Source organism: Oncorhynchus masou, chromosome 24, assembly GCF_036934945.1.
Source record: "Oncorhynchus masou masou isolate Uvic2021 chromosome 24, UVic_Omas_1.1, whole genome shotgun sequence".
Lineage (NCBI taxonomy): Eukaryota > Metazoa > Chordata > Actinopteri > Salmoniformes > Salmonidae > Oncorhynchus > Oncorhynchus masou.
This window is the reverse complement of record NC_088235.1, coordinates 41,648,411-41,662,777: the sequence shown is the minus strand read 5'-3', so window position 1 is coordinate 41,662,777 and position 14,367 is coordinate 41,648,411. Positions and strand designations below refer to the sequence as shown.

Sequence of the window (14,367 nt, the reverse complement as noted above, 5' to 3'; positions counted from 1 at the left end):
TTGTTGTATTACAGCCTGAATTTAAAATGAATTAAAATATAGATTGTGTCACTGGACTAAACAAAATACCCTATAATGTCAAAGTGGAATTATGTTTTTAGAAAGTGTTACACCCCTTTGTTATAGCAATAAGTTCAGGAGTAAAAATGTGCTTAACAAGTCACATAATAAGTTGCATGGACTTACTGTGTGCAATAGTGTTTAACATGACATTTGAATGACTACCTCATCTCTGTAACCCACACATACAAGTATCTGTAAGGTCTCTCAGTCAAGCAGTGAATTTCAAACAAAGATTCAACCACTAAGACAAGGGAGGTTTTCAAATGTCTCACAAAGAAGGGCACCTATTGGTAGATGGGTAAAAAAAAACAGACAATAAATATCCCCTTGAGCATGGTAAATTATTATTTACACTTTGGATGGTGTATCAATACACCCGGTCACTACAAAGTGATGAAGGCATCCTTCCTAATTTAGTTGCCGGAGAGGAAGGAAACCGCTCAGTCATTTCACCATGAAGCCAATGGTGACTTTAAAGCAGTTATATAATTTAATGGCAGTGATAGGACATAACTGAGGATGGATCAACATTGTAGTTAATCCACAATAATAACATAAATGACAGAGTGAAAAGAAGGAAGCTTGTACAGAATAAAGATTCCAAAACATGCACTAAAGTGCAAAAAATGTCCTGAATACAAAGTGTTATGTTTGGGCCCAACACAACATTAATGGCTGACTAAATACTTTCTTGCCCCACTGTATATAAACAAAACATGTAAAGTGTTGGTCCCATATTTCATGAGTTGAAATAAAAGATGGCAAATTAATGGAAAACGCTGCACACTGCTGCTCATGCTCCCAGGTGATATTTATTTATAACAACGTTTCGACCCTTAGGTCTTCATCAGGCATAAAAGATCCCAGATATTTCCCCTGCGCACAAAAAAACGTATTTGTCTAAAATTTTGGGCACAAATTTATTTACATCCCTGTTAGTGAGCCAAGAGAATCCATCCACCTGAATAGGTGTGGCATATAAAGAAGCTGATTAAACAGCATGATCATTACACAGGTGCACTTTGTGCTGGGGACAATAAAAGGCAACTAAAATGTTCAGTTGTGTCACATATCACAATGCCACAGTTTTTGAGGGAACGTGCAATTGGCATGCTGACTTCAGGGATGTCCACCAGAGCTGTAGCCAGAAAATGTCATGTTAATTTATCAACCATAAGCTGCCTCCAATGTCGTTTTAGAGAATTTGGCAGTACGTCCAACCAGCCTCACAAACACCGACCACGTGTAACCACGCCAGCCCAGGACCTCCACATACGGCTACGCGGACAGCTACACAAACTGCCGGAAGCTGTCTCAGGGAAGCTCAGCTGCATGCTCATCTTCCTCACCGGGGTCTTTACCTGCCTGCAGGTTGGCGTCGTAACCGACTTCAGTGGACTAATGCTCACCTTCGATGGCCACTGGCACGGGGGAGAAGTGTGCTCTTCACGAATGAGTCCCGGTTTCAACTGTACTGGGCAGATGGCAGGTAATGGCTATGTGTGGGTGAGCAGTTTGCTTATGTCAGCGTTGTGAACAGAGTGCCTTATGGTGGAGGTGGGGTTATGATATGGGCAGGCATAAGCTAGGGACAACGAACACGATTGATTTATTATCAATTTCAATTTGAATGCACAGAGACACTGTAACGAGATCCTGAGGCCCATAGTCGTGCCATTCATCCACCACCATCACCTCATGTTTCAGCATGATAGTGCACGGCCCTTCGTCGCAAGGATCTGTACACAATTCCCAGAAGCTGAAAATGTGCCAGTTCTTCCATGACCTGCATACTCACCAGACATGTCACCTATTGAGCATATTTGGGATGCTCTGGATCGACATGTACGACAGCGTGTTCCAGTTACCGCCAATATCTAGTAACTTTGCACAGCCATTGAAGAGCAGTGGGACAACATTCTACAAGCCATAATCAACAGCCTGAGCAACTCTATGCAAAGGAGATTTCGCGCTGCATGAGGCAAATGGTGAACACACCAGATACTGACTGGTTTTCTGATCCACACCCCTACTTTAAAATAATAAGTTATCTGTAATCAACAGATGCATATCTGTATTCCCAGTAATGTGAAATCCATAAATTAGGGTCTAATTAATTTATTTGAATTGACTGATTTCCTTATATGAACTGTAACTCAGTAAATCGGCAGACTCACTCATTGTAACCTCATCGGCAGACTCGATAGCCTTGGTTTCTCAAATGATTGCCCCGCCTGGTTCACCAACTACTTATCTGACAGAGTTCAGTGTGTCAAATCGGAGGGCCTGTTGTACGGGCCTCTGGCAGTCACTATGGGGGTGCCACAGGGTTCAATTCTTGGGCCGACTCTCTTCTCTGTATACATCAATGATGTCGCTCTTGCTGCTGGTGAGTCTCTGATCCACCTCTCCGCTGACAACACCATTCTGTATACTTCTAGCCCTTCTTTGGACACTGTGTTAACAACCCTCCACACGAGCTTCAATACCATACAACTCTCCTTCCGTGGCCTCCAACTGCTCTTAAATACAAGTAAAACTAAATGCATGCTCTTCAACCGATCGCTGCCTGCACCTGCCCTCCCGTCCAGCATCACTACTCTGGACGGTTCTGGCTTAGAATATGTGGACAACTACAAATACCTAGGTGTCTGGTTAGACTGTAAACTCTCCTTTCAGACTCACAACAAACATCTTTAATCCAAAGTTAAATCTAGAATTGGCTTCCTATTTCGCAACAAAGCATCCTTCACTCATGCTGCCAAACATACCCTCGTAAAACTGACCATCCCACCGATCCTCGACTTCGGCGATGTCATTTACAAAATATCCTCCAATACCCTACTCAATAAATTGGATGCAGTCTATCACAGTGCCATCCGTTTTGTCACCAAAGCCCCATATACTACCCACCCACCACTGCGACCTGTATGCTCACATTGGCTGGCCCTCGCTTCATACTCGTCGCCAAGCCCACTGGCTCCAGGTCATCTACAAGACCCTGCTAGGTAAAGTCACCCCTTATCTCAGCTCGCTGGTCACCAGAGTAGCTCACAGATTACTGCACCTGTACATAGCCCATCTATATTTTAGTCCAAACAACTACCTCTTCCCCTCTTCACTGTATTTATTTATTTATGGCAAGACTTGAAAATGGCTGTCTAACAATAATCAACAACCAACTTGACAGATTATGAAAAAAAAATGTGGAAATATTGTACAATCCAGATGTGCAAAGATGTTAGACATACCCAGAATGAGTCACGGCTGTAATCGCTGCCAAAAGTGACTGACATTTGTTGGCTTGGGGGTGTGAATGCTTATGTAAATGAGATATTTCTGTATTTAATTATCAATAAATTTGCAAACATTTCTACAAACGTTTTCACCTGGTCATTATTTTTTTTTAAATTTTACCTTTATTTAAACTAGGCAAGTCAGATAAGAACAAATTTTTATTTTCAATGACGGCCTAGGAACAGTGGGTTAACTGCCTGTAACTGTATTATTGGGTATTTGTGTAGATGGTCGAGAATTTAAAAAATGTTTTTATCAAATTTGAATTCAGGCCGTAACACAGCAAAATATGGAATAAATCAAGGGATATTAATACTTTCTGAAGATTACACAGATTGCCTGACCGACCTTGTTATTTTGTCGTCAAAGAAAAGTACGTAGCGCGCGTGCGCGCCCCCTGATCTACGCATGCGCGGCGACAGTTTTTGATCCATCTCCGCCGGCGAATGAACAGAGGATAGAGGTAAAGGCGTGAGGCCAATATTTTTTCCTCTATCTGTTAATCTAATAAACATTTTGGATGCTCCCTTACTGCATAAATCAATTATTGTCGCAAAATTGGAATGCCTATCAACCTTGCTGTCCTTCGGTCTTTTATAGAGCTGCGTCGTGTGTTGCCTTGCTTAGGCCTCGTTATAGCTAACGTTAGCTACTCGTCTCTGCTTTGATAGCAAAACCCACGAGTCATCATCAAAGCTAGCTATCATCATAGCAAACTAGGTAGCTATTTAGCTATTTATCTCCGTTTGCAAGGTAACCCAGCAAATGTTGTTAGTTAGCCTATGGCTATTTATAGTTATAGGCTAACCAGGTAGATATCTGTAATTGTCTAGCATGTGCATTAGCTAGATGGCCTGTAAAACTCTCGGTAGTTTTGAGCACGGTACAGGTACCTACCAAAAAATGTTTGTTCAGAAAATAGAAAGTAAAAATCATTTGAAAGCTACAGCTTTTGTAGACCCCCCTCTAATAAAGGCCATAAATCATGCGCAATGGGCATATTCATAGTGTGCAATGTAGGTCAAGTCACTAATTAGTGCAAACATTTAGTAGGAAAGGATACACACTCATTGTAAAACAATGCATTTTCTTCTCCATCCACATTATATTGTATGCATCCTCCACATGCACCGTTGATTTCTCACCCATTTACAATAGGAAACGTGAATGATGAAAATATGTTTTCTCACCTTGATAACTTGAAAGGCCTGATTGCTATGGTCATTTTAATATGTCAGGCTTGGAAATCCATTCAACCTTTCTAGCACAGTGACTCAACTGATTTTACTGCATGGTCGGAACTAGAAGCACATGACATGCATTTCGCTACACTCGCATTAACATTTGCTAACCATGTGTATGTGACAAATAAAATTTGATTTGATTTTAAAGTGGCCAAGAGACATCATGTGATCTACTGCTGTCTCGTGGACAAACTGGGAATCTGTTGTATCTCAGGCTCTGTAGTAAACACATTGTTTTCCACCTTTCTAACAGTGCTAAACTTGTGTTTGTCAGACTTAGTTCTGAAGTATAGAATATTATGCGAAGTTTAGAAAATGCCACCAGAGGGCATCAGAGTTGAAGTGGCTAACTAAATAGTATGCCACATTCATTAATTTTTCTAATTCTAAGGCTTTCTAATTATTAACAAAAGGTCCCATACAGAAGACGAATTCGTCCAATGACTCTTATGTGTAATGTAATAAAACTGAGTCATGATCAAGGGATAGCTAGCTGGCCAACTAAGTGACATTTTCCAGCAGTTTTGCTAACCTGCCCATTAATTCTGTTGTTGCTCGTCTCACTATCCCGCCTAGTAGAGGCAGCTGTCAAGAGGGCCAACATTGTTGTTGTTTTAGCCAAGGTGGTAACTTATCGATATATTAGCCAAGCTAACGTTAGCTGATATGATTTAGCTAGCTCGGTATTGTATTAGCTGTAAGTAAATCTGTAACAATTTCCTCCTGTATTGTTTGTTTTTGTTGCTAGCTGCCTGTGTTTGTGGTCAATGCAAGCAAGGTAAATGTCAAATGAAGAATCCTTATACAAAAAGGCCCGTTTCCGGTTGTTGTTTTGACAGGATATAAACCTAAATCAGTTCCGTCAATACACTTAAGTTCGAGCCGTGACTCATGGCCCAGTTTGGGGGACAGAAGAACCCACCGTGGGCGGCTCAGTTCACTGCCACGGGGGTGTCCCAGCCCAGCCATTCAGGACAGTCCATGGACCTCAACAGCCTACACTGTGAGTATGACATTTTTCAGGATGACTGCCTTTCCTTCTATAATCTGTACTCATCTGTGGGATACAATTAATGTGAGGTTGAGGCAGGGTTTCAGATAGGAAAATGTGACGCTGGACATTTGACCGGCAGTATTTTCATTTACAAGATATTTGTGATTAGGGTGTCCATCCAGAAGAAATCACATTTAGATTATGGTAATTCATATTCACCCCCTTGAGTCTACATTAATTAACACAAAACATTTCCAATCAAAATCCATCAGTTTTTTTGGCATGGGCTGCGTCTCAACCCACAGCATCTGCCAATGTCGCCCTTCCGCATCTGCGGTGAAGGTGGCAGAGCTAGAGCAGTGTTTGTCAGATCATGAGACATTCCGAAAATTGGTCTTCTCAGGAAAACGTCAGAACGGTTTGACCTACAAACTAAAGATGACTCCCACGAACACAATGGTGTTCTCCGTTTTGCTCTACGACCCCCAGAAATGTCACAGGACTTGTCTGAAGTCGATACAGCCAATGTGCCAACTTCTGTCAGTAGTGTCCGAACAGTTTGGGCTACACACTAATATGCCCCCTCTAAGGAAAGGTGAGTATCTCACGAACAGGTTGGTTGTTTTGCTCTAGGACACCCACAAGCCTCACAAGACTTGTCTGAAAGTAGCCCGGTACCAGCTTAAAAAATTAATGGAAGTACAGTATATATGGAGATAGTTTTGTGCCTAAAATAGGGGGTTAAAACATGTCAATCTTTCATAACTTCATTTTTTGAATTATTTTGTTTTACTCTATATTTATCCATGTATGAAGCTGTTATTCAATGTGTTTCTATGGGATAATAGCAGTAAGGTAAATGCTGTTTCATCAAATTTTAGATTAAAAAAAAAAATATATATATATACCTTAAGGGGTCCTAATATTCTATGTCACGTAGTCATACCAAGGATTTTTGTATTTTTTTTAGCCTTATTTAACTAGGCAAGTCAGTTAAGAACAAATTCTTACTTTCAATGACGGCCTAGGAACTGTGGGTTAACTGCCTGTTCAGGAGCAGAACGACAGATTTGAACTTGCAACCTTCCGGTTACTAGTCCAACACTCTAACCACTAGGCTACCCTGTCGCCCCAAGGATCATTTAGCTATCTGAAGAATTCCGTATGTTATCTTAGTAGACCGAACCCCCAGCTTAGACACATAAGGATTAACAGAGCATGAATGTTGAGGACGATGTGCGGTCTTTCCTACGAAATTCTGATGTGCACTTTTAAGATGTTAGGCTAGTAAATGTGGACAGTTATTCCATGTCAATCTACTATCCCTCATAGTAAAAAAGTTGACACATTTTTTTGGTCAGCTGGTGGAGAAAGAAATGGCCTATTCCAGACTTTGGGACAGTTGTGGGACGATGGATTTCAAATTCATACAACCAGTAGACCTAGGCTACATTAAAGAAATTAAAATTTAAAAAAAAAATGGAAAGGGGGATACCTAGTCAGTTGTACAACTGAATGCATTCAACTGAAATGTGTCTTCTGCATTTAACCCAACCCCTCTAAATCAGAGAGGTGTGGGGGGCTGCCTTAATTGACATCCACATCTAAGCAATGAGTGATGCAATAGATCAGAACGTTTATCTTAAAATGTGTAATGTTCTTAACATTATAAGCGCAGCAATGCGCACAAGGCATTAGACTACGCACTAATGTTCGTTCCATAATGCAATTAGCAGGAAAACACCATTATCAAAAGGACACCGCTCGTGCAAGTGGTTTCATGTGACAGAGAAAATAATTTGGCTACTGAACAATGAACTAAAGTTGTCTAGGCTACACATTTTGAAGCTGGTAAGACATGCCTGATAATATGTATTAAAATGTTCAGGTTTCAAACAATTAAGTATATGTTTTCAAAATGATACTGCCTCCAGCTCATTGCAAAGTGGTGTGTGATGCGCTGATGAAGCCTGACTTCCGTTGCCTATGTTTGCTGTTTGAGATGCTGTAGCAGAAGCTTTTGCTGCTGACTGATTTTCTGTTCAAGGGCTCTGTATATGTTTGCTGTAGGCCTACGCGTGTGATAAATAAGATGCATAAAGAATATACTGTGCGCAATTATATTACTAAATTATGCAAACGTACCTATAGACTGATAAGCATGACCACTCACATGTATTTACATTGACTGGTATTTCCATCAATAAATAGGCCAAAAAGCATTATTTCGCAAATTGGCTGGTGCCAATTTTATTTATCGTTTTTTCTATTATTATTTTTTGGGACAAAGGCTTGCTATTACCGGATAACGGTAACCCTGGGTTGAGTGTACAGTGCTTGAAGGAAACTGAATCTCACTGATCTCTTTGGCAAAGTTTGTGATGGAGGGGGTTCAGATTAGTCCTCTGGATATTCAAAGTACTATACTTTTTTCTTTCTCTCTCTCCCGTCATTTGTTTTCTGTTTCTCGTTCTGACGGTCTATCACTCCATTCCTCTCACTTGCCATACATCCCAACACCACTCTTTATGCATTCTTCTATTCCCACATCCATCTCTCCCCTGCAGCTCTCGGTGTGCAGCAGCCATCTCTCCTGGGTGCGTCTCCCTCTATGTACTCCCAGCAATCGGCCATGTCTGCAGCTTCCCTCAACTCCCAGTCGTCCGCCTCCAACTACCAACTATCCCAACAGACTGCAGCCCTGCAGCAGCAAGCCGCAGCTGCCGCCGCTGCAGCACTGCAACAGGTGAGCTACGCAAGGGTCAGCTGGGCAGTGTTCTGCTAGGCACAATGCAGCTAAATGTTCTTTAACAGAATATGATAATATTTGTGACTCACCACCTGGATTCGGTCTTATGTAGCAAAATGTGAAATTGTGTTTTTTTACATTGGATAAAAGTAGAGACTACAAAATGGTTTATTATACACTGCATTTGAGGAACAATGGGAAAGTAATTCTGCTTTGAAAGTTGCTGAATTTGTAAACTCACTTTTGAGAAAATCACCTTTGAATGTTTTGGTATCTAGCTCTTCTTTGTCTACACCCATTCAGCATCGTTCACACCCTCTTCAGCTTTAGCCCAACCCATCTTGTTTCGCTCTTGGAGTGCACACTTGACGCACTGGCCGATGATTTGTTTACCTCTGGATAACATGAAAACAGCCTAACCAGCTCTGCTGGCAACAATTTAATTACGCTTTTTTGCAGACGTTTACTGGCACCGGCCATATTCAGCAGGTGTTGTACACAAGCCACATAATGTTAGCAAATGAGCCAGACAGCCAGCTAACGTTAGCTAGTTAAACAACAATGAACAAAGTGCCAACAATGTCACAGTGCTAAGAGCTAACCAACCAGGTTCAATATTAGCTAGCTAACATTAGGCTCTAACTAGAAAAGCAAAAGGTACTGGGAAACAAAGAATAACGTGAGCTAGGGAACATTATTTTGGTCAGACAAACTGGTTTGGGAACCACCAAGGTACAGAGATTGGTAAGTGGCCAAACCTCACAAGACTTGAAGGAGCTGTGATGTTGGAAAACCTGTTCTCATGTTCTGATTTGTGGGTGATCAACTGATGAACACGCCCACACCATGAGACAGATCAGTGTGAACAACATATTCTTTAGATTCTGAGTGAAAGTCTGAGGAAAATAACATTTGTTTTTCTCATCGCTGTGAGTTAGTGACTTCATACTCAACGTTTAGTAAATGGTCTTCCCTTCAAAGCAACATCAAGTCATTTTAACTTTTTCTTTCTGTCTCATCTCACTTATTGTTTTAGTCTCAAATCAACTCGGCCTTGCAGCAGTATCAGCAGCAGCAGCAGCAGCAACAGCAGCAGCAGCAGCAGCAACAACAACAGCAGCAGCAACAACAACAGCAGCAGCAGCAACAACAACAGCCTCCTCCTCAGCAGCCGCCTCCTCAGCAGCTCTACAATGTACCCCATCAGGTGAGACACATGGCCATTACACCAAGTGAAATACCCTGTTCTAGGTTGAATAGGATGAAATTTCACTTAGAAGCTATTGACCTTATGTGTTTTGAGTTTTGCCCCTGATGGCTATGATTGGAGAAGATGTTTAGTATGTCATATAATGTTTGTTCATATGACGATCAATCTGGAATTCGTAATGTCTTCAATTTCTCCTGATGAGCACATATCTTTCCTTATTAGTTATACAAAATATTCTGTGGTTATAAAGGCTTTGAGAATGCCACTGGGGGCCTCCCGGGTGGCGCAGTAGTTAAGGGCACTGGGTTCGCGCCCAGGCTCTGTCGTAACCGGCCGCGACCGTGAGGTCCGTGGGGCGACGCACAATTGGCCTAGCGTCGTCCGGGTTAGCGAGGGCTTGGTCGGTAGGGATGTCCTTGTCTCATCGCGCACCAGTGACTCCTGTGGCGGGCCGGGCGCAGTGCGCGCTAACCAAGGTTGCCAGGTGCACGGTGTACCCTCCGACACATTGGTGCGGCTGGCTTCCGGGTTGGTTGCGCGCTGTGTTAAGAAGCAGTACGGCTGGTTGGGTTGTGTATCGGAGGACGCATGACTTTCAACCTTCGTCTCTCCCGAGCCCGTACGGGAGTTGTAGCGATGAGACAAGATGGTAGCTACTACAACAATTGGATACCACGAAATTGGGGAGAAAAGGGGGTAAAAAAAAAAGAGAGAATGCCACTGGGTCTTATCTGGAGTAGTGCTCTGTTGTTGGGGGTTTGATACATGTTTTTGCTGCTTGGTTTGTAAACGAATTAGAGCTTGTCAGCAAAACTGTCGAACTGGGCAGAGTTCCAGAACTTTAACCCACTTTAAGAACACAGTGTTCTAACCCAGAGCAGCCGGTTCATATCACGTCAGTTAGACCTCTCACTCACTTAGTCACAGGATTTCATTGACAAATGGGTTTCACTTAGATAAAAGAAAATGGCATCAGTGTTTGTCAAATCAGATTTTTTAGAGGCTAGACTCTGCAGCATAGTTTTCCCTCTTGTTCTCTTTGACCTATGTAGTAGTTGTCTTATACTACATTCCACAGGAGGTCGGTGGCACCTTAATTGGGAAGGACGGGCTTGTGGTAATGACTGGAGAGGAATCAGTGGAATGATATCAAATACAGTTGAATTCGGAAGTTTAGATATGGAAGTTTACATACACCAAATACATTAACTCAGTTTTCACAATTCCTGACATTTAATCCTAGTAAAAATGTCCTGTCTTAGGTAAATTAGGTTCACCACTTTATTTTAAGAGTGTGAAATGTCAGAATAATAGTAGAGTGATTTATTTCAGCTTTTATTTCTTTCATCACATTCCCAGTGGGTCAGAAGTTTACATACACTCAATTAGTATTTGGTAGCATTGCCTTTAAATTGTTTAACTTGGGTCAAACACTTCGGGTAGCCTTCCACAAGCTTCCCGTAATAAGTTGGGTGAATTTTGGCCCATTCCTCCTGACAGAGCTGGTGTAACTGAGTCAGGTTTGTAGGCCTCCTTGTTCGCACATGCTTTTTCAGTTCTGCCTACAAATTTTCTATAGGGTTGAGGTCAGGGCTTTGTGATGGCCACCCCAATACCTTGACTTTGTTGTCCTTAAGCCATTTTGCCACAACTTTGGAAGTATGCTTGGGGTCATTGTCCGTTTGGAAGACCTATTTGCGACTAAGTTTTAACTTCCTGACTGATGTCTTGAGACTTTGCTTCAATATATCCATATTATTTTCCTACCTCATAGTGCCATCTATTTTGTGAAGTGCACCAGTCCCTCATGCAGCAGAGCACCCACACAACATGATGCTGCCATCCCTGTGCTTCACGGTTGGGTGGTGTTCCTTCGGCTTGCAAGCCTCCCTATTTTTCCTCCTAACATAACAATGGTCATTATGGCCAAACAGTTCTATTTTTGTTTCATCAGATCAGAGGACATTTCTCCAAAAAGTACAATATTTGTCCCCATGTGCAGTTGCAAACATAGTCTGGCTTTTTTATGGCAGTTTTGGAGCAGTGACTTCTTCCTTGCTGCGCGGCTTTTCAGGTTATGTCAATTATAAGACTTGTTTTACTGTGGATATAGATACATTTGTACCTGTTTCCTCCAGTATCTTCACAATGTCCTTTGCTGCTGTTCTGGGATTGATTTGCACTTTACGCACAGAACGCGTCTCCTTCCTGAGCGGTGTGACGGCTGTGTGGTCCCATGGTGTTTGTACTTGCGTACTATTGTACAGATTAACATGGTACCTTCAGGCATTTGGAAATTGCTCCAAAGGTTGAACCAGACTTGTGGAGGTCTACAATTATTTTTCTGAAGTCTTGGCTGATTTCTTTTGATTTTCCCATGATGTCAAGCAAAGAGGCACTGAGTTTGAAGGTAGGCCTTGAAATACATCCACAGGTAGACCTCCAATTGACTCAAATAATGTCAATTAGCCTATCAGAAGCTTCTAAAGCCATGACAATTTTCTGGAATTTTCCAAGCTGTTTAAAGGCACAGTCAACTTAGTGTATGTAAACTTCTGACCCACTGGAATTGTGATGCAGTGAATTATAGGTGAAATAATCTGTCTGTAAACAATTGTTAGAAAAATGACTTGTGTCATACACAAAGTAGATGTCCTAACTGACTTGCCAAAACTATAGTTTGTTAACAAGAAATTTGTGGAGTGGTTGAAAAACAAGTTTTAATGACTCCAACTAAACTAGTAAACAAGTAAACTTCCTACTTCAACTGTACATCAGACATGGTTTCCAGGTGTTTGATGCCATTCCGTTTGCATTGTTCCAGACATCATTATGAGCCGTCCTCGCCTCTGCAGCCTCCTGTGCTGCATTCTCTAAGATTTTTTTTTTGTGTGCAAATTATTGATGTTCAACACATCTTAAAAAATACCTCACTAAAGCTGGTCACTTGATATGTGTCAATCAAACAATGTAATGTTTATTCAATGAAAGACTTATTGCAATTTCTGCATTTGTGTGTGTACCCCGTCTCTTCAGCAACATCAACAACATACAGACTCATACGGGGTAAATTATTGATGTGCAACTCACACAGACAACTCTTCATCGCCTTGATTTGAGAAAGGCTATACTCATATGTATCAATCAACAAATGTATTATTTACTCAATGAAATACTTATTGCAATTTCTGCGTGTGTGTATCCCGTCTCTTCAGCAACATCAACAACATACAGACTCATACGGGGTAAATTATTGATGTTTGCAACTCGCACAGACAACTTTGAATCGCCTTGATTTGAGAAAAGCCATACTCATGATATCTATCAATCAACAAATGTATAGTTGACCCAATGAAAGACTTATTGCCATTTCTGCGTGTTTGTGTACCCTGTCTCTTTAGCAACATCAACAGCATACAGACTTATATGGGGTAAGCAGCAGCGGCTCGCAGTCGCAGCACAGTCAAATAATTCAAATCACAAGGCACTTCATGCTTGGTGCTGGGGTGTGGAATGTACTCTATTCTATATACGCACAGTAGTAACTGTTCTCTTTCTCTCTATCTGTCTCTATCTATCATTCTCTCCACAGCTCCCCCAGCCCCAGCAAGCACTGCTTTCACAGGTAGGCTAATTAGGAACAAACTTGTCTCTCTTGTAAATTTAATGCACCTTTCAGAAAAAGTATTGCCACTTAAGTCATCTTGTCTTGAGTAGAATTATTTAGTCAAATATAATATGCTTAAAAAAGATGCCATTTTGTCATGAAAATTGGGGAAAGAATTGTGACGGCATCATAATAGTCTAACATGGCCGTGTCTCTTTTTCTGCCATCGGCGCGGATGTTGAAAGAACTGGAGTGGTGAAAACAAATTCCCGGTAGGCATACCCACCTTATCACTTTTCAGTTTTAAAATCCAGGTTAAATGTTTTAACCTTCTTCATAGCCAAATACAATAACAGGACGTGTATGGCCACAATGAGTGTAATAATCAACACCTTGTAATAAATGAAGAGAACAGCTAAGGGACATTTGATTCAATTAAATCACAAATAACATGATAGGCTCGATATACAGTAGACACTTCAAACAGTTCCATTATTAGATACACAGATTTAGAATTTAGTGGGACTTCATACAATTCATCCATTTAGGACTTATACAGAAGGTAGGAGTAGGATGAAGTTGTCCCTGGACACTGACCTATAACTTTCCTCCTCCCCAGCCCCCCGTGGCTCTCCCCACCAGCCTCTCTCTGTCCAACCCCCAGCAGACAGCCCAGATCACCGTGTCCTACCCCACGCCTCGCTCCAGCCACCAGCAGCAGAGCCAGCAGCAGAGCCAGCCCCAGAAACAGCGCGTCTTCACCGGCGTTGTCAACAAGCTGCATGACACATTCGGCTTTGTGGATGAGGACGTCTTCTTTCAGCTCAGGTGAGTGTTCAGACTCTTGACCAAGTCCTCTCAGATCTACACAAGTGCATGGAGTTTAGGAGTCCGTTTAGGATCGGGCCATAGAAGACATCGGACCAATTGTCTTTTTTTCCATGGGTTTTCAAGTGTGTAAATAATGGGTGATGTCTCCACAGTGCGGTGAAGGGGAAGACCCCCCAGGTGGGTGACAGGGTCCTAGTGGAGGCCGTGTACAACCCCAACATGCCTTTCAAATGGAACGCCCAGCGCATTCAGACCTTACCTCAGCTGGCCAACCAATCGGTGAGCCTCACCTAGCCCCTACACACAACTGGGACACATTCAGGAGACAGTCCTGAAGTAAAACTGAATAACTTTTGTCTCCCTACTGAAAAT

At 41.9% G+C, this 14,367-nt stretch overlaps 1 protein-coding gene across 2 annotated transcripts in view; it reads left to right on the top strand.

Moving 5' to 3' along the window:
- The first annotated feature begins 3,766 nt into the window (after positions 1-3,766).
- Positions 3,767-14,367, top strand: part of LOC135512193 (cell division cycle and apoptosis regulator protein 1-like) — a 32,148-nt gene continuing 21,547 nt past the window's right edge. Inside the window, exons 1-11 of one of the 2 annotated variants that reach the window (XM_064933927.1) lie at positions 3,767-3,823; positions 5,444-5,607; positions 8,166-8,344; positions 9,384-9,554; positions 12,594-12,623; positions 12,773-12,802; positions 12,959-12,988; positions 13,150-13,182; positions 13,410-13,436; positions 13,784-13,992; positions 14,148-14,274. In XM_064933927.1, the coding sequence (XP_064789999.1) occupies positions 5,496-5,607; positions 8,166-8,344; positions 9,384-9,554; positions 12,594-12,623; positions 12,773-12,802; positions 12,959-12,988; positions 13,150-13,182; positions 13,410-13,436; positions 13,784-13,992; positions 14,148-14,274 (948 nt within the window). In that variant the 5' untranslated portion in view covers positions 3,767-3,823; positions 5,444-5,495. The remainder of the gene's footprint in view (positions 3,824-5,443; positions 5,608-8,165; positions 8,345-9,383; positions 9,555-12,593; positions 12,624-12,772; positions 12,803-12,958; positions 12,989-13,149; positions 13,183-13,409; positions 13,437-13,783; positions 13,993-14,147; positions 14,275-14,367) is intronic. The other variant, XM_064933928.1, reaches the window with a different exon arrangement.